This window comes from Geotrypetes seraphini, chromosome 3 (genome assembly GCF_902459505.1).
Source record: "Geotrypetes seraphini chromosome 3, aGeoSer1.1, whole genome shotgun sequence".
NCBI lineage: Eukaryota > Metazoa > Chordata > Amphibia > Gymnophiona > Dermophiidae > Geotrypetes > Geotrypetes seraphini.
Window position 1 is genome coordinate 52,163,966 of NC_047086.1, and position 23,203 is coordinate 52,187,168.

Here is a 23,203-nt window from a genome sequence, read left to right on the forward strand (position 1 = left end):
TGTCAGACAAATCTGATCAATTTCTTTGACTGGGTGACCAGAGAATTGGATAGAGGAAGTACGCTAAATGTGGTGTATTAAGATTTTAGCCTTTGACAATGTTCCATACAGATGTCTAATAAATAAACTGAGTTCCCTCAGAATGGGTCGCAAAGTGACAGGCTGGGTCAAGAACTGATTTAGTGGAAGGCAACAGAGGGTTTTGATCAATGGAGGTCGCTCTGAGGAAAGGGATGCTAAGAAATGCAAGGCCGTGCATTTGGGCTGCAAAACCCCAAGGGAATTGTACAGTTTAGTGGGTGAAGAATTAAGTGCACGACAGAAGAGTGGGACTTGGGCATGATTGTATGTGATGATCTTAAGGTTGCCAAACAGGTTGAGAAGGTGACAGTGAAAGCTATAAGGATGCTAGGGTACATAGGGAGAGGTATGGCCAGTAAGAAAAAGGAGGTATTGAGGCCCCTGTGTAAGACTCTGGTGAGACCTCATTTAGAATATTGTGTACAATTCTGGAGGCCCTACCTTCAAAAAGATATAAAAAGGATGGAGTCGGTCCAGAGGAAGGCTACTAAAATGGTGCGTGGTCTTCATCATAAGGTGTATGGGGACAGACTTAAAGATCTCAATCTGTATACTTTGGAGAAAAGGCGGGAGAGAGGAAATATGATAGAGACGTTTAAATACTTATGTGATGTAAATGCATATGAGTCGAGTCTCTTTCATTTGAAAGGAATCTCTGGAATGAGAGGCATAGGATGAAGTTAAGAGGTGATAGGCTCAAGAATAATCTAAGGAAATACTTATATACAGAAAGGGTGGTAGATGCATGGAACAGTCTCCAGTAAGAGGTGGTGGAGACAGAGGCTGTGTCTGATTTCAAGAAAGCCTGGGATAGTCATGTGGGATCTCTTAGAGAGAGGAAGAGATAATGGTTACTGCAGATGGGCAGACTGGATGGGCCATTTGGCCTTTATCTGCCATCATGTTTCTATGTTTGTCATAAATTGTATGGGGCCAGACTTAGAGACCTTAATATGCATACTCCGTGGCGTTAATGTACAGGAGTTGAAGGAAAACTCTGGAAGGAGAGGGCATAGGATGAAGTTAAGAGGTGATAGGCTCAAGAGTAATGTAAGAAAATACTTATTTAAAGGAAAGGTGGTAGATGTGTGGAATAATCTCTCAATGGAGGTGGTGGAATTGAAGACTATATCTGAATTCAAGAAAGCTTGGGACAAGCATGTGGGATCTCTTAGGGAGAGGAGGAGATAGTGGATGTGAATGGACAGACTGGATGGGCCATTTAGCTTTTATCTGCTGGTTTGAGATTGAGCCTCCTTAGATGGTCTGTGTAGATGTCAAGGAATTGAATGAGGTCTACAAAATCCTGAATGATGTAAAATAGGTTAAAATAAATCAATTTTTTACTTTTTCAAAAGTACAAAGACCAGGAGACACTCACTGAAATTACATGAAAATACTTCGAAGACCAAATAGAGCATGATAAAAAACTATTTACAATGTCCAATGTGACAAGGACAAGAGGACATGGACTAAAGCTAAGAGGGGACAGGTTCAGGACAAATATCAGGAAGTTCTGCTTCACGCAACGAGTGGTGGAAACCTGGAATACTATCCCAGAAGAGGTAATTGCGGAATTCACCATTCTAGGGTATAAGGGTAAGTTAGATGTACACCTCCTTATGAGTGGCTTAAGGTGACATAGGTAAGGGTAAGCTAGATGTGCATCTCTTATGAGAATCTTAGAGTGATATGGGGACTAATACTATGCCAGGGTACACCTGGCGGGGCTTCCCCATGTGCGGATTGCCGGACTTGATGGACCTAGGGTCTTTTTCAGAGATAGCACTTCTTATATTCTTATGACAAAAGGAAATATTTTATCACTCAAATAAAAGTTAAGCTCTAGAACTTATTGCCAGAGTATGTGATAACAGCGTAGCTGGGTTTAAAAAAGGTTTGGACAAGCTCCTGGAGGAAAAGTTCATAGTCTGTTATTGAGACAGACATGGGGGAGAAGCCACTGCTTAGTATTGGTAGCACTGAATGTTGCTACTACTCGTATTTGAGTTTCTGCCAAGTGCTCATGACCTGGATTGGCCACTGTGGAAACAGGATACTGGGCTAGACGAACCATTGGTCTGACCCAATATGGCTATGCTTATGTTTTTATGCTGATTCTTATTTTTGTTCTTAATTGTAGTTCACTTTTATTATAAACCATTCTAGACCCACTGAAGGAAGAAAGCAGTCTATAAATGTTAGATTAGATATTCAGCCAGTAGCAATCAGCATTTTGCTTACTGCTGCTGACGTTAAACCCATAAATTCATTGCCAGGCCACATTTGGGCAATGGCACTGGCTTTCTGGAGCTGGCTAACACATGACTGGTTAAGTGTAATATTCACCACTGAACTGGCTATGGGTTACTGTATAAAGATAGGACTGACTTTTATGTAGTTAACCTAGCCAGTTAAATGCTGAATATCAGCACTTAACTGGCCCCCAGAACATCTCCCAAATAGCCAGTTTTCAGTTCACTGCTAACCGTTTTCAAAGATCTAATTGATTAAATGCTTCTGAAAATTAGTGGTTAGCCCTAAACAGGTGGCACACCTCAATTATAATGTGCTGTTTTTTCCTTTGTTGATTTTCTCCTGCAATTAGAACCACAAAAGGCAAAATTTGTGAGTTTTTATATTTTATAATGGAGGGATTGGGAACCCTATGCAGTTGTTTGTCTAGAGCCCACTAATAAATTAACCCTACCCTGCCCATATCACACTCTAACTATTGCATGTGGTGGAGCATGCGAGCTCACTAAAACCCACCCAAAACCTACTGGATCAACATAGAGTGACATCTGCAAGCATAAGAGCTATTAGTGTACACAGTTGGGTCTAGTAGGTTTTGGATGAGTTATGGAGGGTTCAACCATAAATCATAAGGGGGGTTATGGTAAGGGGTTTACCTGGGACCTTTAATGTGATGTTCACTACAGTGCCCCCTGAGGAGCCCCACTGTTTTGCTGGGATGTCGGTGTGGCCAGTCTACTGAAAATGCTGGTCCCCCCTACATCCCAATGGTTTGTTTTGTGCGTTTTTCTTTTGAACATGGTTTGGGTTTGTTTGATTTTTGAAAATGGTTCAAAAAGATAGAGGTACATGAAAAATGGCCATTTTCAGAAATACAAGATAGACATTTTGCAGTTTTAGAAATGACCATGTTCACTACTGGATTTTTGTGTATCTTTTGCAAAATGGCCAAACTCAGATTTAGATGTCGTATCAAAAATGCCCCTCTTGTTTTTCTCTGGAGTCTCTATTAACATACAGAGTGGATTCAATATGGGTGCATTTTCTGTGTTCCAACTCTCACTCATTAGATTGTAATCACTGCATTCATGGGAAGTAAGCTTATGAGAAAAGCCAAGTGGTCCAACCAGTAGAAGGAATTATGAACACATCTTCTTACTGTCTCCTCCTGCCCTTTATCTTCACCCTCTACCTCCAAAATGCACATGTTCTTAAACTTATACATACAGTTTTAATGGAGAACAAATTTCAGCTCAAAGAGTGCAAGAGTGAGAAAGCCTTAAAATAAGTATAACACACTCCTAATTAGTGACACTTGGGGCAAATTTTATAAATGGTGTCCTGTTTGTAGGCAGCGGTAGGCGTCCTACTGCTGTCTAACCAGCCAATCGGGATGCAATTTAAAAAAAACCCAAACACATCTCGAGGCACACTGTTTACATTATAGGCATCTTTGCAAGCCTAGGGAAGTGTGTAAGCTTGCCCAAGGCTAGGCATGGGTGTGATTTCGCCCGGAAGTGGCCTTAGGGGAGCTTAGGCAGCCCAAGGCATCCCCCTACATTTCAAATAGATGCGTCCGCTGCATTGATCCCTTGCCGTGATCAGTTTAGCAACCATAGCAGGGACCTGAACCTCCCCCAGGAAGACTATCGACAGCAGGGATGACCAGTCCCTCCTGCCGGAACCCTGAAGCCGCCCCACCCCCAAATGTCTGCGGCAGAAGGAGTGCACAATTCCTCTTACCGCTAGTCCCCATGACATTCCGGTTGGCCCAGGTGCCTAAGAACATAAGAATTGCTACTTCTGGGTCAGACCAGTGGTCCATCGTGACCAGCAGTCCGTTCATGTGGCGGCCCTTAGGTCAAAGACCAGTGCCCTGATTGAGTCTAGCCTTACCTGCATACGTTCCGGTTCAGCAGGAACTTGTCTAACCTTGTCTTGAATCCCTGGAAGGTGATTATTATCTCCTGAGGTATTACTTTAGAAATATTTCAAGAAAATATTGGGTTTACGAAACACGGAATCAACATTGATTTCCAACCTTTACTATTTCCCACATAAGAAAAAAAATCTCTGTAGAACAAGGACTGGCTCAATTGGCCCCAACTAAGGACCCTCCTATGTCTCATTTTTTCGAAGAGATACCAACATTACCAGGTGCATACTATTTAAACTTATATTGATATATGCATCATTAATGATGCAATATACATTTTACACTTTCTTTGGGTAACAGAGAGACAATATCTTAAATAAGTCCAGAATGGAGAATTCATGAGCCCAAGCCTATAATAGAAATACAAGGAACATGTCAGGAACAAGAACCAAGACAAAGAGCTAAAGTCGATAAGTTAACAGACTTCCAAAAGTGCAGCACATCTTGCCCTGAATTGTGTCTAAGAATGGAAATAGAACATGACATTAACATTTAGAAATATGCTGAAGAGGCATAGCAGTCCTGAGTACTGTTGTGGGTAATTTGTCTTTTCTGTTCATTAATGTGCTTTTGTTTAATCTAAGAATGGCTTTCTGAATGGATCCAAATCTAAACAGTGTGTCTACCCTCAATGATTTATGCTGCTAAACTCAAGCTACACATTTCACAGTTTGTCAAAGCTACTGCCGCAGGATGATTGGTTCCACAGTTTAAATAAGGAGCCTTAATGCTCTATGCATCTACGACACTTTTTGTTTTCAGAATATTTGAATTGAGCAAATCCAAACAAACAAGATCATATAATACCAAAACACTTGTCAAGTTCAGCAAGACAAAGAATGATATCTAACAGATATTTGTCAGAAAATAAATCAAAATATGTAAATGGAAAAAAACAAGTTATCAGGAGGTTAAGAGATTGCAGCTCCTCCTTCGCCTAAAAGGTCTGGGTTTGGAAATTTGGGACTTGGGCAATTTTTTGGACAGACATATGTTGTAGAGCTAGACGTAGTGGCAGTCTGGGTGAGTAGATTGTTGAATGTGGAGGTAGGCCATTCTGAAAAAAACTCCTCATTTTGGACATTGTTTTTGAGAATAATTTCCCTGCTGCCAACTTCAGCGTCTAGTGACTTAGGCCAAAAGGGGACTAAGCCATTTTTTTTTATTATGCCCCTCCACGTGGTTTAATTACAGCTTCTAATTCCTACCAAACTTTAAGAAAAAAATGGTAAAACTTATTTTTTTGATAAATTTGTCTGATGTTATCACGAATTTTAATGCTATCGCTGTACTATCCAGCTTTTCATTATTTTAAACCACATAGAACTGAGAGGTACTGCGGTACAAAAATAAAACGTATTATTATTATTACAACAGTGGCCAATCCAGGTCCCAAGTACCTGGCATAAAGGGAACATCTGTTGATATCCAAATAGAAAATTAGATACAATGCAGAAAATAATAATGTGCAGCAAAAAACATTACTAAATAAGTCTTATCAACAATAATTCAAGGCCAAATAAAAGAAGGGGTCATCAGTTACTCAATAGAGAGGGAAATAAAGTCACTGCATACAGAAGTGTCACACGTAGATGAGTACCTGATAGGATCCAGGCGACCAAAATAATAAGTTAAGTCCAAATCACCAATAATATATTGAAACCCACAGAGAGCTGTGAAAATATCTGGTCTGCATGGATTGTAACTCACTTTGAACTACTGAAGAAAGTGCCAGCCAAATCCAAATCCTGTAAATAAATTGAAGGAAAACAAGAGATTCCATGGACTTTTTCATGCTAATATTGATGACCAAAATCCAACAAATCTGCAGGGAGGACACAGTAGATACAAAACAAAAAGGAACTGCAGAAAACTGTACAAGATGGGATCCAACACGGTCTGTGTTTTGATCAACTCGTCTTCATCAGGGGTCCCTAGGTATGGTGGTGGAAAAACAAGCTCGCAACAAATTTTGCCCGATTCTGTGATGTAAGCGAAAACGTCTGACTGCTGCATAATGAATATTCATGAGTTAAGATTTGCACATGCTGCCTCCATTGCATGCAAATCTAGTTCATGAATATTCATTGAGTATCCTGAAAATCCGACTGCCTGGGTTCCTCCAGGACAGGTTTGAGAACCACAGTAATAAAGGTTTTTTAAGTTCAAAATTATTTATTGTATTTTCAACAAATCATAACAAAAAACAATATAAGAAAATGATATCATGAACAGTACCATATCAACATAAGCGAGGAGCACTAAAAATACATACAATAGGTTATGTATAATAATATATGAAAGTCTAAGTGTCCAGCCATCTTGACATGGACATGCAGTTAACCTGGGGAGAAGATGAGAAAGCAAGAAAAAAAGAGAGAAACAGACAGTTAATTGTTCAAAAAGTAAGAGATAATTATCACCAGTAGTCAAGGGGGAAAAAGGTAAAGATTCGGAGCAGGGCGAACGACCCAACCACAGGATATAGATGACAAAATATGGTAATAAGGAGCGAAACAAGATGAGTAAGTGAGGAGGAGTTGTCAGCGGCTAAAAAGAAAAGGATCGAATAGGGTCCCAAATTTTGGAAATAATAGATTTCCTACCAGAGCGTTCAGCTGTTTTCGATTCATATGAGTGGATTAAGAGTACAGTATTCCACCAAAAAGTGAGATTAAGAGAGTCGGCAGATTTCCAGTTGTGAAGGATCGCTTGTATAATAAGAGCAATCAAAATATTCAACAGTGATTGTTGATGTAGGGAGAGGATATCATCTAAAGCTAATGCTCTAAAAAGGAGAATATCTAAGGTAAAAGTGGAGCGGATCGGTAAGATATGTTGTATAACACGCCATACATGTGACCAAAAATTGGAGATAAGGGGACATGTGAAGATCATATGGTGAAGGTCTCCAATGTCAGATAGACAATGCCAACAAAGGTTCGATTCATGAAGCCCCGCACAAAACATTTTGTTCGGGGTCCAAAAGGTCTTATAAGATAGGAAGTACAAGGACTGGGACAAGCTCGAAGAGGCAGTAGGTCAAAGAATTTTTGTAAAATAATGATCCCAGTCCTTATCTGTTCCACTCCAAGATGCGTTCGTAGACCATATTTCAGTAGATTTTTTGGATCTAGGAAAGCTGTGAGATCTCATTTCCTTATAAAAACGGGAAGTGGAATGACCCATGTCGATACTCAATTGAGATGTGGATACAGTAATAAGGGTTTGATGGTTTTTTTTAACATGATTAGAAGTGAAATGTACGTAAAGAAGCTGAATATGGATTTCCTCATGATATAATAAACCAACAAAGGTTGTAGCATGTTCTTTTAATCTAAAGCTTAGCACTACACCCTACAGCAGGAGTGTCTAACCTGCGGCCCCTTGAAGTATTTTGTACGGCCCCTGGTCGAGGGTGATGCAGTGATTTCCTCTGCTGCCCCCAGATGTTTACCATCTTGCCGGATCCCTCCTCTGTCTTGCTGCAGCGTTTGCGTGTATGTGCGGCCCCAGAAAAAGTTTTTTTTCGGCCAGTGCAGCCCAGGGAAGCCAAAAGGTTGGACACCCCTGCCCTAGAGCTATAGCAAACATTTTAATGGTGAAATGCAGACTTTTTCTGACGACTGACAGGCTCTGGCTAGCCACAGGGAGCCCATCCAACAGGGGGCACATGTACTAATTGGTTACTCAAGACACAAAAGTTTCTGCTGCCTGTGAAATACAGCTCTGTATTTTACAAAGAGTACTCTTTACTGTTTTGGAGAATGGAATACCTATTGATATGCCTTATTCTCCTGTGGGATACTTTGTTTTCCTTCAATGTCGTGGAGAAAGGTTCATTGTTGGTGAGATGGCCAAGAAGAACCCACATCTTCCATCTTTGCATCACACTGTCGGGTCCTTCAAAGGCAGATGTGGCGTGTTGTTATGGCTAAACACCCACCTTCTGTGAAATCAAGTTTTCAAGTCTGAGGTTTCAGGTTTACTTGAAATACCACATCATATTATTTATGCAGTTTGCAATCAAATTTAAATATATTAATACAAATAATAAATGATAGTTATGCAGTATAAAATTATTCATGTGTTTATACGGCCACTTACAAAGTACAGAGTGGTGTGAAAAAATGTGCTATGACAAGATGGCACATATTTATTTATTTCCAATTTTTGATATACCATCATTATGATTATCAGCCAATCAAATTGGTGAGATTGCACAGGAGTGGAAACTCCTGTTGAAATTCCAGTATTGCAGATGAGATAACCTCCCCCTTCCCCACCCCTTTCTCACGATAGGAAATCCAGCAGACAGTTCAATAGGGTCTCCATTTTGCAGTGGCGTACCAAGGGGGGGGCGGTGCACCCCGGGTGCCAGCCCTGAGGGGGTGCTCCCGGCCTTGCCGTTCAGTCCCCCCCCACCCCCGAAGGATCGCTCGCCCCACTGACCTTCCTGCACCACCTGTGAAGCAGCCCGCAGCAGGATCGCGACGTCAGCGATACCTGAGCTGCTTGGGCGCTGCTTCCTGCGCCGCGGTCCCGCCCCTCCTCTGATCCTAACCCTAACCTCTGATGTCAGAGGAGGGGCGGGACAGCGGCGCAGGAAGCAGCGCCTAAGCAGCGCAGGGATAGCTGACTTCGCGATCCTGCTGCGGCTGCTTCATAGGTGGTGCGGGGAGGCCAGGGGGGCGAGCGGTCCTTCGGGGTGAGTCGGGGCATCAGACCTTCAGGGTGGGGCGGTCGGGCAGGCAGGCAGGCTTTCAAGGGGGAGGGGGAGACAGGCAGGCAGGCAGGCCTTCAAGAGGGGACAGGCCTTTGGGGGGGGGTGTGCAGACCTTCAAGGGGTGCAGGCCTTCAAGGGGGGGACAGGCCTTCAGGCGGGGGGCAGGCAGGCCTTCAAGGGGGGGCAGGCAGACCTTCAAGGGGGGGCAGGCCTACAAGGGGGTGGGACAGGCCTTCAGGGGGGGACAGGCCTTCAAGGGGGGGAAAGGCAGGCAGGCCTTCAAGGGGGGGACAGGCCTACAAGGGGGTGGGACAGGCCTTCAAGGGGGGGACATGCCTTCGGGGGGGTGCAGGCCTTCGGGGGGGTGCAGACCTTCAAGGGGGTGCAGGCCTTCAAGGGGGGGAAAGGCAGGCAGGCCTTCAAGGGGGGGGACAGGCCTACAAGGGGGTGGGACAGGCCTTCAAGGGGGGGTGCAGGCCTTCGGGGGGGATGCAGACCTTCAAGGGGGGTGCAGGCCTTCAAGGGGGGGACAGGCCTTCAAGGGGGGGACAAGCAGGCAGGCCTTCAAGGGGGGACAGGCCTACAAGGGGGGACAAGCTACAAGGGGGGGGGCAGGCCTTCAAGGGGGGGACAGGCCTTTGGGGGGAGCAGGCCTTCGGTGGGGGGTGCAGACCTTCAAGGGGGTGCAGGCCTTCAAGGGGGGGACAGGCCTTTAAGGGGGGAACAGGCCTACAAGGAGGTGGGACAGGCCTTCAAGGGGGGACAGGCAGACCTTTAAGGGGGGACAGGCCTTTGGGGGGGACCATGGTTTAGAAGTACACGGAGGGAAGGGGGTGTTCAAAGAGACGTGCATATGCCAAACTTTGGGGGGGGGGAAGAAATAATGGGTCTGAAAATAGAGGAGAGGGAGAGAGATTATGGACCATGGGATTTAGGGAGGGAAGGAACAGAAAGGGAGAGAAATTGGACACAAGGGATGGTGTGGCGGAGGGATAGAGATACTGGATAGGAGGGTAATTAGGAAAAGAAAGGGAGAGATGGTGGACTCTGGGGTGGTGGGGAAGGAGGGAGAGATGCCGGATGAAAGGGTAGTTAAGAAAAGGTGGATCTGTGGAGAGAGATGAAAAAAAGGAAAGATACCAGACTTCCTGGGAAGGGAAGGGAAATGGAAAGGGAGGACAGAGTTGGCAGATGGATGGTTAGCATGCAGAAAGGAGACCCTGGCAAGCAAGTTATCAGAAGAAAACCAGAGCCTTGGACCAACAAGATTTGAAATATAACCAGACAACAAAAGGTAGAAAAATTAATTTTATTTTCTGTTTTGTGATTATAATATGTCAGATTTGAAATGTGTATCCTGCCAGAGCTGGTGTTGGACTGCAAACGTGAGCTAGGATTTAATAGAGAGAGGAAAAGTCTTTTTTGTTTCTTTATTTTATTTACACCACAGCGCCAGTGTGGTTAGGAGAAGCCAAAGGGGGTGAAAAAGCTATAAAACCCACCAGGAGTTTTGAAAAAAATCACCCAACTGGGCAGGAAAATCGAATTGAAAAACCAATTCAATAGGCTGAATCGAATCGAAATTTTTTTTCCTGAATCTGGCAGCATTAGTTCGCGCTACTGTCTTAGACTTTAGGACCTGGGATTGGGGAGAGATGGCATCTTCAGTACTTTATAATGCAAGTGAAACGAGGATTTGGTCAGACTTTTAAAGGGTCTGCAGAAAAAAAGTATTGTATAGGCCGGGGACATGAGACAGCAGGAAATGGGAACTTTTCTTCCTTCTATTTTTGTGAATGGAAAGGCTGAGGATGTCAGAGAGTTCAGTTAAAATATGTGCTTTATAAGAAAATATAATAATGTGTTTTATAAAGTTTATAGCATAGCTGGCCTACCCAGTGAGGTGTTCCTAGTGGTGATGGTGGCAGCGTGTCAATGTGTTGAGAGGAAGAGGTGGTCTGGGAAATTCTGCTGAGCAAACTCCGGGCCCATTTCCACCCCCCAGTTAGTCCACTCCACTCAACTGGTTCACACACTGAGTGGGTCTTTGGGTGTTGTTTTGGGATCTCTTCCAGTGGTTTATCTCCTTCTGGTCCAAGGAAGGAAACTTTGTTATCCTTAGCATTGACCTACAGAATATGTTTGTAACAGCGCTGCTTGTGTGGCATTAGGCTATGTAGTGATCGAAAGAAAAAAACAGACCTTTGCACATTTTTGCATTATATGGTGGGTGTATGAGGAGATTCACATTTCCTGCACAGCTAAGTCCATGTGAAGTTACCTTGTGCTGTATTTGACATCTAGCAAGGTCTCTGTTTGAAAGGAAAGATCTAAACTTAAAAATGAAGTGGCCAGAAGTTATGGTAAAAGCAGATAGTGTAGCTGGTTTTAAGAAAGATTTGGACAAATTCCTGGAGGAAAAGTCCACAATCTGTTATTAAGACATGGGGGAAGTGTCTGCTTGCCCTGGATCGGTAGCATGGAATGTTGCTACTCTTTGGGTTTTGACCAGGTATTAGTGTCCTGGATTGGCTACCATGAGAATGGGCTACTGGGCATGATAGACCATTGGTCTGACCCAGTTAGGCTATTCTTATGTTATGTTCTCATCTGTAGGGGCCTTTGTTTTCACTTCTTATTTTAATGTAATTTTTTCTGGGAACTTATCAGTGTTTTTTATAATGGGAACAAAAATGGAAGAGAATTAATGTGTGTGGGATGAGGGGGTAACTAATTTCTTCAGCTAAATAATTGTAAATCCACTTCAAACAGACATAGGAGAACTCACGCACCATTCACACACCCTCCAACCAAAAACGTCAAAAGAAAAAAACTGTTCGACAACCTCCTAGCCATTCAAGCTGCAACACTCGACCCCCAACTCTACAACCAATTGACATCGACCACAGACTGCAAAACCTTCAAAAAAGAAATAAAAACCCTTCTATTCAAAAAACACATAAAACCGAACTAACACAATCAGAACTGTCCCAAGCATCACCTGCAACTACTCCATATGTACTTCTGATGTCATGACAATTCAGACATAATTTATGTTATGTTATGTTTGGAATATAAGAAAATTTTCACTGCCTGTTTCTATTCTGACCATTTATTCCGTTTCATGGTCATTACAAAAAATATTTTTTTACATGGGGGGGGGTGTCAAAAAATGATGGGCCCAGGGTGCCACATACCCTAGGTACGCCACTGCCATTTTGTACTTTTTTTGAAATCCAGATTGAAGGTATTCTAACATCTGCTTATTCTCTAGGACAGAGGTTCCCAAATCCACCCTGGAGAACTTCCAGTCAGGTCAGATTTTCAGTATATCTACAATTGCATGCACAGTCCTCCATACTCCCTCAATCCCATACTTATTTATAGGTATTTAAAAAATCTGACTGGCTGAAGAACCCCCCCTCCCCACAGGACAGGTTTGAGAACCACTGTTCTAGGAAGGCCTGCTGTTGCTTTAGCACCATTTGCTCAATTATGTTGCCCAAGAAAAAGAAAGTTATGAAATGGGCCAGTTTGAAATGGTTGTAGTTGCAGATAGATTATTTTACAACCAGCTGAACTATTGATATTTTCAATCCAAAAGCAACATCCCCTTTGCCAAGGAAGCATCCAGAATAGATATTACACCTCCCCCTCCGTATTTGCAGTTTTGGTTATTCGTGGTTTTTTGTGCGTGGGCTCCGCCCCCAAATTTACATCAAAGGAAGTCACTGCTCTCAGCAATGCACAGAGAAAATTGATCCTCCCAGAGATGCACAGAGAAAATCAATCCTCTCAGCGTTGTTCAGAGAAAATTGTGGCACTTTCTTCTTAGGAACAGGTAAGGTTATTTGCAGTTTTGTGTCTTTTTTCAGGAAGGATCTCATAGGTGACAAGCACCAGACACAGGGTCTAAATAAGACTTGCCCTGTACATCATTGTGTCCAATATTTAAGTTTGTTAGTGCAAATATCCATTGGCAAAAATTCAAACCAGGTGAAAAAAAGGAGTAAGAAAGTTTTAATCTCCCAGTTTGATTAATTTTTGATGCATTTTGAAACCGGGAGATTAAAACGTTCTTACTTCTTTTTTTCACCTGGTTTGAATTTATGCCAATGGTTTGTGGATTTTTGCACTAACAAACTTAAATATTGGACACAATGATGTAAGGAGGAGGTCTTATTTAGACCCTGTGTCTGGTGCTTGTCACCTATAAGATCCTGCCTGGGGCTAAATCTTGTTCCAAACAGTGAACTGTGCCAGTACTGATGTCCTATTATTATTTTTTTCTAATATTCATTTGAGCTTTACATTCTGGCATTTTCTTACCAGGGGGAAAAAGTTGTTGCCAATTGTGTTTTGGGTATTGCCATAGCCATGAAGCCATTAAAAAATATAACCATACGAGTACTTACCACCATATATTTTGTAGATGTTAAGGGCTTGCACAGCATTCCTATCCTAATCAGTTAGCACTTGGTAATGTAGATGTGCTAATTAGCATAGGATATCCTACTCTTCATCCCCCTGACACGCTCCCTCCCAGGAAAAAAAAAATTAGCACATAATTAGTGCATGCAGAATTGAAAATAATCGCAGGACACCTGAATGTGTTGTGGTAAGCACACGCTAGCACTGACTGCAGCTTAGGTAAAGGATCCCTAAAGCGCGCCTGTCAAGGCGATCTAACGATTAACTCGGGTCTTTTTTAATGAATATTACACTTCTCCCTCCGTATTCGCGGTTTCAGCATTCGCGGTTTTTAGCTTGCTGGCTCCTCCCCCCAAAATGCATCAGCTTACATAGAGAAATCGCTGATTCCAAGCGTTTACAGAGAAAATCACTGATTCCCAGCACTTTCTTCACCGTGTTTTGCCTCTCCTTACCGGAACAGGCCAGGTCTCCCACCATGTTATTCGCGGTTTCACCATATTCATGATGGTTTATAATAGAAAACAGCGAATAACATATGAAATAGTTATTCACGGTTTTTCTGTATTTGCAGTTCTGTTAATCCTGTTATCACAGCGAATACGGAGGGAGAAGTATATATATATATATATTTTGAATTGGTATGAGGAGATTGAGGGTTTTTAAAAATTTTATTTTGCTGTTTTCTGTTCATTTTTATTAGAATTTAGAGGCATTAGAATTCTTGCAATGGGCATCCAGTTATACAATATTAGTCGTAAACTTTCAGAACAGACACCGCTGCCTTTTTTTAACCCACTCAAAGGAGACGACTACAGTGGACATGAAAAGTAAATTTTATTAACCGAGTTTACATACCATGAGCTGGAAGTTCATTTAAAAGCACAGGAGGGTGTTAAGACAAGTGGTCAAAATAGAAAGAAAGTGTCAAATTTATAATCAATTGGCTTTCTGGGCCACTAACACGGACGAGAATGTAGAAGTAGTGCATCAATGCTTCAGTTCTTCCTGCTCAGCAGGTCGAGCAGTAATCAATCGTTGCCCTATGGAAAGATGGGCAGAATGGTTCTGGCCTGTTAAATAACAATTCATAGTTTCTTGGTGCAGGCAGTATGTCTATGAGTTAAAACCTAGTGAATGCACAGTTTCTACATGTGTTACAGCCCCACATCAGGAATCTACACCAAAATATTTATCTGAAGGAATTTGGTCCGTACTATATTATGTTTTCCATAGGGTAAAAAATAAAGTCCATCTATAGACATTTAACACCAGATAAACACACCTGGCCTGGTTAAAACCTGCAAAATGTCTATAAGAAAAAATGGATGGCTTAGATTTCTTGATTATTTCATTAGAATTACGAGGAAACTGTACAAGTACATGCAACATACAAGCTGGCCTATGTGGAACTAACACATATTATTAAACAAATTTTTTTTTGTTTGTTTCTTGGTCTCTTTTTACAAAACGTGCATGCAGCTGTGAACATCTCTAAGTCATGCTGCTTTATTGGCGTGATCACAAAATCGAATGGCCCATGAAAGAAATATTTATCAATGCTCTAGCAATTCTGCATTGATATATCTATCGGTCATCATTTTGTTTGTTTGTTTGGTTTTTTTATTTTATTTTACATGAAAATCAGTGGGGATATCAATGTCAAGGCAAGGGAAACTAAAATGAATCAAAAGCAAATTGAATTTTCATTGTTATTCTTCAAAACATTTAAATATTCTGCGTTAAAAAATCAAGCATTGTGCTTGCAGCAATCCCAAAAAAAATGTAAACTGAAATTTAATAAAAATATTTATAAGTGCAGAATTTTTCAACTGGAATTTCCAGTGGAATACTGAATAACTTACACACTGCTGCATCCAGGGCAGATACATGTGTCTTATGGGACATCATAGGTAAAGCTGATAGTGCCATATGTTCATTCTCACTACCACTCAATGTTTTATCATTTTGACACACAATCATAATTATGACTTGGTTTTCTGATTCAAGGACAAAATCTCCTTTGCAAGTATTATTTTAAAATGTCACACTTAATTTGGAGCTGCTTATGTCAGTCCCAGAACTGGCCCAATAGGTCTTCATCATGCAGAATGCCATAAGACATAAAACTCTTTTTTTCTTTACAGTGGAATCACAGAGAAAAAATGGTACTGTGACAAATCATCTTATTGTTTTACTATTTTAAAGCATTTTGTTCTGTATTAAAAAAAAACCCCAAAATCCATTACTCATTCATGCCATGTTTCTGTGTTGCAAGACTTTTGAGAACCAGAACTAATGAAACAATGTTGGCATTACAGTATGTATTCTGGTTGATGAACACTTTAAGGATACCATCAGAGATTTACCGCAGGACTTTAAAAAATATATATATAAAAAAAAAGTGGAAAATCTCTGAGGGCATCACCATGAGGATCTACAAAAATGTTAATGAAACCATATAGGAAAAAAATAACTAGTAGAAGTAACAAATTCAGAAAAAAAATTGTTGAAACACCTTAAAGATAATACTGCTTAGATCTCTGTAAAAATGCTGAAAAATACATTTTTGCCAGAGTGAAAACTTCCAGTTTCTGTTTTACTCTTCTCTCTTTGAGGATCAACAACTTTCACACATATTAAATGAGCATCAATCGATGTACCAATTTATCAATTTCAGCCAGCTTTTTTTAAAATCTATTTTTAGATCAATATTACAGGCAAAAAACAAATGATTGTCTTCAATAATGCTTTGTTCTTGGAAAGATATGGTTCAGATTGATATCTTAGATAGATAAGGTTTTGATTACAGGAGTTGGAATTTCCTGACAGTTCATTAAGACCTAACGCAGGGAGGGCCAGTTGAACTTTCAAGAGATGATTGGGAAGCCCTGCGAGTAAGGGGTGTCAACGTTGGATCCACCAGTGATGAAGGGGGGAATAATTTATACCATCCAATTACAACACTGGACAAATCAAGTTCCTCCAAAAGAATCTGTGCAACACCCATGAAGCACTTGTGATCCATTCGACCATAGTCTCCCCAGACAATTACCTACAAACAAGGAAAAGAGAATAAACATTATTCAAAAGCTAGCTAAGTAATTATATAGAGATAAGTGGTTCTGCTAGTATTTGAGAACAATGTCTGCCAACGTAGAACATATTCTAAAATATATCGTGAAATGGACATTTAAGCACCAATTGTATGCAGCAAGAACACTCATTTTAGAATCACAAGTAGCAAAATATGATTGGTATCGGAAGACTGGAGGCCAACATAATGCCAATTTTTAAATAGGGTTCCAGGGGTGATCCAGAAAATAATAGACTGGTGAGTCTGACATTGATGACAGGCAAAATGGTAGAGAATATATGAAGAACAAAATTACAGAGCATATACATAAGCATGGATTAATGAGAAAGCCAACATGGATTTAGTCAAGGGAAATCTTGCCTTGCCAATCTACTGTATTTCTTTGAAGGGATGGCTAAAGGTGAGACGGTTGATATTGTGTACCTCATGAAAGACTTCTGAGGAAATTAGAAATTTGTGGAATAGGAGGTAATGTCTTATTATGGATTAAGAACTGGTTGAAAGACAAAACGGAAAGTAGATTTAAAAGGTCAATATTCCCTTCCTTATTACCCTCCCTTATATCTCATTATGTAAGAGAAAAAAAAATTACTGATTTTCCCCACCAGGTTGGATGAGTGGATGGTTTAAACCCTACTCTTTTATGAATTTACTATATATGAAGGTGGGTAAGTCTCCGGGGTTGAATCACAAAATCAGATTTCTGACCCCGATATAACTTGCCTGGAAATGGTGGCAAAAGAAACAGCAGAAAATGTCTCCATTCCTATAGATGGTGAGGAATGAGGCTTTCCCTCCAGAAATAGGGAAATCATGGTTTCAAACATGGAAGCAGGCAGGAAGCATCAGCTTGAATATCTTCTTGGAGGTGGGGGAAGGATCTTATCAAACTTTCTCCAAACTATAAAACACATGGGCCCTGTAATCATGCTTACGACCTAGGAGGGGCACAGCCAGCCCCGATCCCGGAAACACCTCCACGGAGTCACACAGTCTGCGCTCAAACACACTAGCAGATGAACCTGGGGTGAGCCAGCTCCCATGGGAACGATCCCTGAACCCTGATTAGAAAGTGCAGGCTGCCCAGAGGGTGCACTGCCAGGTAGCCAACACCCTGGAAACAGACTTTCCCCAAAGTCTATGATCTTCCGCAGACAGAGCGGTCCCCGCACGGAACTTCTGCACCACAAGGGTGGAATTTGTGAACAAAAAAACTGAATTTAAAGAAAATAAACATGAGCAGAGAAAAAAAAGTTCCTATAGTCTGGCTTATAGGAAAGAAACTGGATTCTTGGGGGGCAGTCCTGAGGTAAGAGAGAAGGAGCTCAAGACTCTGTGAAATGAGAATTCCTACATGCTCTGGCGAGTATGGGAAAATAACCCACTAGTCTAGGAATAGAGTGGAATTGTACAAGAACCTTCTATTATATCATAAATGTGAATGCAGCAAACAGAAACACTATCCCCCTCTTCTACGAAACTGCAATAGCAGTTTTTAGCGCGGGGAGCTGAATGGTCCGCGCTGCTCCCGACGCTCATAGGAACTCAATGAGCGTCGGGAGCAGAGCAGGCCATTCAGCACGGCTCTCTACACTACAAACCGCTAGTGCGGTTTCATAGAAGAGGGGGTATGCTTATTTTCCACTGTATTCATGATTTTTATTGGTTACATATGCTATTCTGCTAGAAGTTATTCCATGATTTTCTACATATGAAAGCTGTTTGTATATACTTATGGGATCATTCTGCTTGTTGGTATAGTTTGAATGTTATAACTTTTGTACATGTTAATATTGTTATACAGTGTTTCTTTGCAGAAATATTTTTAAAAATAAGCCTCAAAAAGGTAAGACTTTTAAACTGGATTTGAATAGGACCGGAGACTGAGCATGATGTATAGGTCAGGAAATCTATTACAGGTGTAGGGAGCAGCAAGATAGAAGGAATGGAGCCTGTAGTTGGCAGTGGGAGGAGAGGAGTACAGATAAGAGTGACAAACCAAATCATAGTTACCAGATGCTAGGGTCCACCTTGGGGGGCAGCACCCAAGAAAAAGATCTGGGTGTCATTGTAGACAATACTTTGAAACTTTCTGCCCAATATGTGGCTTCGACCATGCGTTTTAACAACTTTGAATAGTTTAGTGTAATCTGCAAATTTAATCACCTCACTCGTCATTCCAATTTCCAGATCATTTATAAATAAGTTAAATAGCACCGGTCCCAGTATAGACCCCTGTGGCACTCCACTGTTTACTCTCCTCCATTGAGAAAAATGACCATTTAACCCTACCCTCTGTTTTCTATTCGATAACCAATTCCTAATCTACAACTGAACTTTGCCACCTATTCCATGGGAAGATTGTAAGGGAAGACAAGAGAGGAGCATAATGAATGCAGTTGTGTAAATCAGGAAGAGGAGTTTGAACTACATATGAAAACTGAAAGGAAACCAATGAAATAACTTGAAGAAAAATGTTATGTGAGTGTAGCACCACCAACAGAAGATAATTGCAACAGAATTTTGAGCACATTGAATGATAGAGAGATGGTTTAATGGGAGACCTGTGAACAACAAGTTGCATGTATTCAGAAAGAATGGAACAAATTTCATTTATTATTTGTTACACTATTTGTTTGATGCCTTCTGAGCAGTGTACATTTTCTATGTTATCATATAACTGGAGAAAAAGTAGAAAGAATGGGAGCAAAAGTTAGAGAAATTATAAAAGCAGAAGCTCAGAATGCTCTGTGGTCCTTCAAGATGAGTCCAGGTGTCCAAAAGTACGCCTCTGGGTTTTATTAAGGAATACGCTTCTGAAACAGTTTGTGACTGGGTTCTAGAAAGAGACTGGAAGGGATTCCTGGAGTAAAGGATTACAATGCACTCCTTACATTACTAATAGGATTTATTTTACCAAATGGTTTATAAAAGTGGAAGAGATACGAGGGATCCAGTTGCTTGTAATGAATACAAAAAACAAAAGGAAGAGCTTCAGCTAAGGAGAAGAGTAAAACAGTTTATACTCCTGTTGGTTGCTGGAGTTAGGGAGGAAAGAAGAGAGATCTGTTCTAGAATTTTGCAAGAAAGAAAGAGAGTCAACAGGTTGGAATATCCAAGGATACATCTCTGGAGTAACCTGGACAGGTGCATAATGATAAGGGAGTCTTCTGTGTGTTAAACATGGTTTCAGCGACTGTAAATTTACTGTACAGGTATCACCAGAAGAACACAGCCTGGCATAGCTTTATTCATATTTCAAGATTGTAGATGCACATCAACATTTCTTTAAGCCCCGAAGCAGAATTCCATCCTACCACAGTAACCTTTGGAAACCCCATGGAGTGCAGTATGGATCAGCAGCTTCCAGATATTCCTATGAGAATTTGGAAGGAGGGTTAAACAAGTGACCCTGGGCAAGTCACTTAATCCCCCCATTGCCCCAGGTACAGTAGATAGAGTTTGAGCCCACCGGGACAGATAGGGAAATATGATAAAGTACCTGAATGTAAACCACTTAGGATATAAGTGGTAAATAAACATTAAAAAAAAATTAATGTAGTATATAGGAAAACATTACTACTGACCTGAAGGACTTTGCCCAGTGGACTGTCTTCAAAAACCAATGACTGCTGGTATAATGGATCAAGCGTCTTCCGTGCAATTCTAGTCTTCTTCTTCGCAATGCAAGCCCCGTTTTCTAGCAGATACACTTTGACATATGGTGCTAGAGAATCAAAGCATCAGATGCAACTCAGTAATTTCTTTCAAAGACGATTTTAGAAGTACATTGTTTTGATTATTGCAGTTGTTCAGGTCATGTCGCATTCCAGGTAAGTGGAACCAACATATGCACTCCCTGAAAAAAGTGACAGCTTGATGGCCGAAACACTGGATTCAATTACTTGGACCATCTGCATAGCAGAAATGATCATGACGTCAGCCTCAGAAGCCAAAGAGAACATTATATTGTTCAGTCTTTCTCTCTTAACAAACCCCTTCATTTCTCAACAATTGCGGAGCAAAGGCAGTAGTTAAATCCACGGTTGCACACAGGTCACATTTCTAAGATATCTTTAATGAATCTCCACAAAAGATACAAGTCTGCTACCTTCATTATATGCAAATGTCTATCAAGTATATTTATTTAAAAATTTATATACCGTATATTATCAATACGGTTTACATAGTCAGAGTCATAAATGTTAAGCAAACATTTTAAGTAATTATAAAAACTATACCATAAAATTTGATCATTAATCTGACTTATGGATGGTCCTCAATGACTGGGAGTGAAAATTAAGGTATGAAAAGGTTAATAGCTATAAAATATACAAAACTATAGAGCAGGTTCACCTCTAATTGCCCTTGCATTATCATGAGATTTGTTGCCACAAAAAACCCTTTGGTAATTAAAAAAAAAATATCTAATTTTATTCATTTAATTTTCTATACCATTCTCCCAGGAGCTCAGAACGGTTTACATGAGTTTATTCAGGTACTCAAGCATTTTTCCCTGTCTGTCTCGGCAGGCTCACAATCTATCTAATGTACCTGGGGCATTGAGGGGATTAAGTGACTTGCCCAGGGTCACAAGGAGCAGCGTGGGGTTGAACCCACAACTCCAGGGTGCTGAGGCTGTAGATTTAACCACTGCACCACACTATTAAATTACTTAGAAACTAATGAGGACCATCAAACTAAAAAAATTCAAGATCTTCATAGCTAACATATGCATGCATATCATTTTTAAAAACCTACATTTTTATTCATTTATTTTAAAAACAAGTCCATAATTTGTCAAAACTATTTTAAATTGAAAATAAAATAACTTCTACAAATCCAATAGTCCATCCAGTCCATGTCAATTGTTTAGCGTGGATATATTTTAGCGGCGGATTATCAAAATGGCTTACCATGGTTTTTTTCCGAGTTTCCTAGCAGTCTCCTACTCTGCCATGCAAATGTATTACAAAGAGGTCATTAATATTTAAAGGAACACTCTGGGCAATTCTCTATTATCGCCAGGTGATTCCCTAACCTCACTGTCCTACACTTGCGAGCAAAATTTTCCAGCAGGTCTGAGCTGTCATAGCCTTACTTTCTGGTCAGTGCCTGAGCGCTGATTGGTTCAGGCATTGACAGGAAAGTAAGGCCCTCTCACCACCTGCAAACAACCCTTGACACCCTCCTCCCCCCCCCCGGCAGCGGGACAGATGCTCGCTCCCTCATGCCACCATGCAACAACTCCCGACACGCCCCCCCCCGCCTCCATGCAACAATCCCAGACACACCCCACTGGCAATGGGAGAGATGCCTACTCTCTTCCACCGTCAAGCAACTCACCCAGCAGTGGGAGGAATGCCTACTCCCTTCCCCCGCCACCATTATGTCCCTGACAAATGCCCCCTCCGGATGCCTACTCCCTCCGGCCAGCAGGCCCGCCTCTTCAAAATGATGGGTATTTCTCTCCCCAGTGCATCCTGGGATGTGCTTGGAAGGAGCCTAGGGCCCAGACACCTAAGGTCCCTCCTATAAGAGGGGTCTTATGCAACCTGGGCTAATCAGAGCCCTAGGCCCCTTCCTGATGCTCCTAGGATGCACTGGGGAGGGGAAGGCCCGCCATTTTGAAGAGGTGGGCTTGCTGACTGGAGGGGTAGGCATCCCTCTGGCCGGCTTTCGTAAACAAGGTAAGGGGGCGGGGGGTCATCAGAGGCATGGGGACGACGGCGGCGGTGGGAGATAGTAGGTATCTCTCCTGCTGCTGGGGAGCTGTTGGGGGTGGGTGGGTTGCTTGATGTCAGTGGTGGGAGGGAGTGGGCATATAGGGAGTGGGCATGCATCCCTTCTGCCGAACTTCGATTTGGGTTTTTTTTTGCGCATTTATTCTGCGCATGTGCCAATCTCTATCAACAGTGATCAACACATGCAAATTTAGCAACCCTCCACAAACCTTATTTGCATGTGCATTTTTTAAAGAATGACTCGCCTTTTTGAAATCATTACAGTAGTGTCCGTGAGAGCTGCCCGTCAGATTTTACCATAAACATCTGAGAATCTTCCCTGGGGTGCAGATTTTTCCCAGTGCCTACTTTTCATTGACATTTACATAATCTGGCCCTTTGTACATAAATAAAACCCTAATGCCCTAAAAACAACACAGAAAAGGACAACTCTTCAAAATCCTAACAAGTACAATCAAGCTAAATATCCAAATCCTCAAAAATATAAAGAAAACAAAAGAGATTAAATTAATAATAAGCTGAAAATAGAAAACAAAGTCAGCCATTCAACTCTAATCACTTCTGAACAATTACTTTAAAGCCAGAAAAAGCCAATCAGTTACATAAAGCAAATACACTTCTCCCTTGTTATTCGCGGGGGATAGGGGCAGAGCCGGACCGTGAATATCCGGCTCTGACCCACCCCCGCCTCCCCCTGGCATCCCGGCCTTACCTGGTGGTCTAGCTGGTTTTTGGGGCAGGAGCGATCTTCCTACGCTCCTGCCCCATGCAGATAGCCATTAAGAAATGGTTGTGGGGAGTCTACGGGAACTCCCCACAGCCATTTCCTAATGGCTTTCTGCACGGGGCAGGAGTGTAGGAAGATCGCTCCTGCCCCGAAAACCAGCTAGACCACCAGGTAAGGCTAGGATGCCGGGGGGAAGACAAAAATA

At 41.6% G+C, this 23,203-nt stretch overlaps 1 protein-coding gene across 19 annotated transcripts in view; it reads right to left on the bottom strand.

The window, feature by feature from the left end:
• Window positions 1-14,248: 14,248 nt before the first annotated feature.
• RIMS1 (regulating synaptic membrane exocytosis 1) overlaps window positions 14,249-23,203 on the bottom strand; it is a 753,464-nt gene continuing 744,509 nt past the window's right edge. For all 19 annotated transcript variants that reach the window (XM_033935996.1, XM_033935980.1, XM_033935991.1 and 16 more), the window contains 2 exons: window positions 20,115-20,254; window positions 14,249-16,485 (listed from right to left, as the gene is read on the bottom strand). In XM_033935996.1, coding sequence (XP_033791887.1) covers window positions 16,267-16,485; window positions 20,115-20,254 — 359 coding nt within the window. In that variant the 3' untranslated portion in view covers window positions 14,249-16,266. The remainder of the gene's footprint in view (window positions 16,486-20,114; window positions 20,255-23,203) is intronic.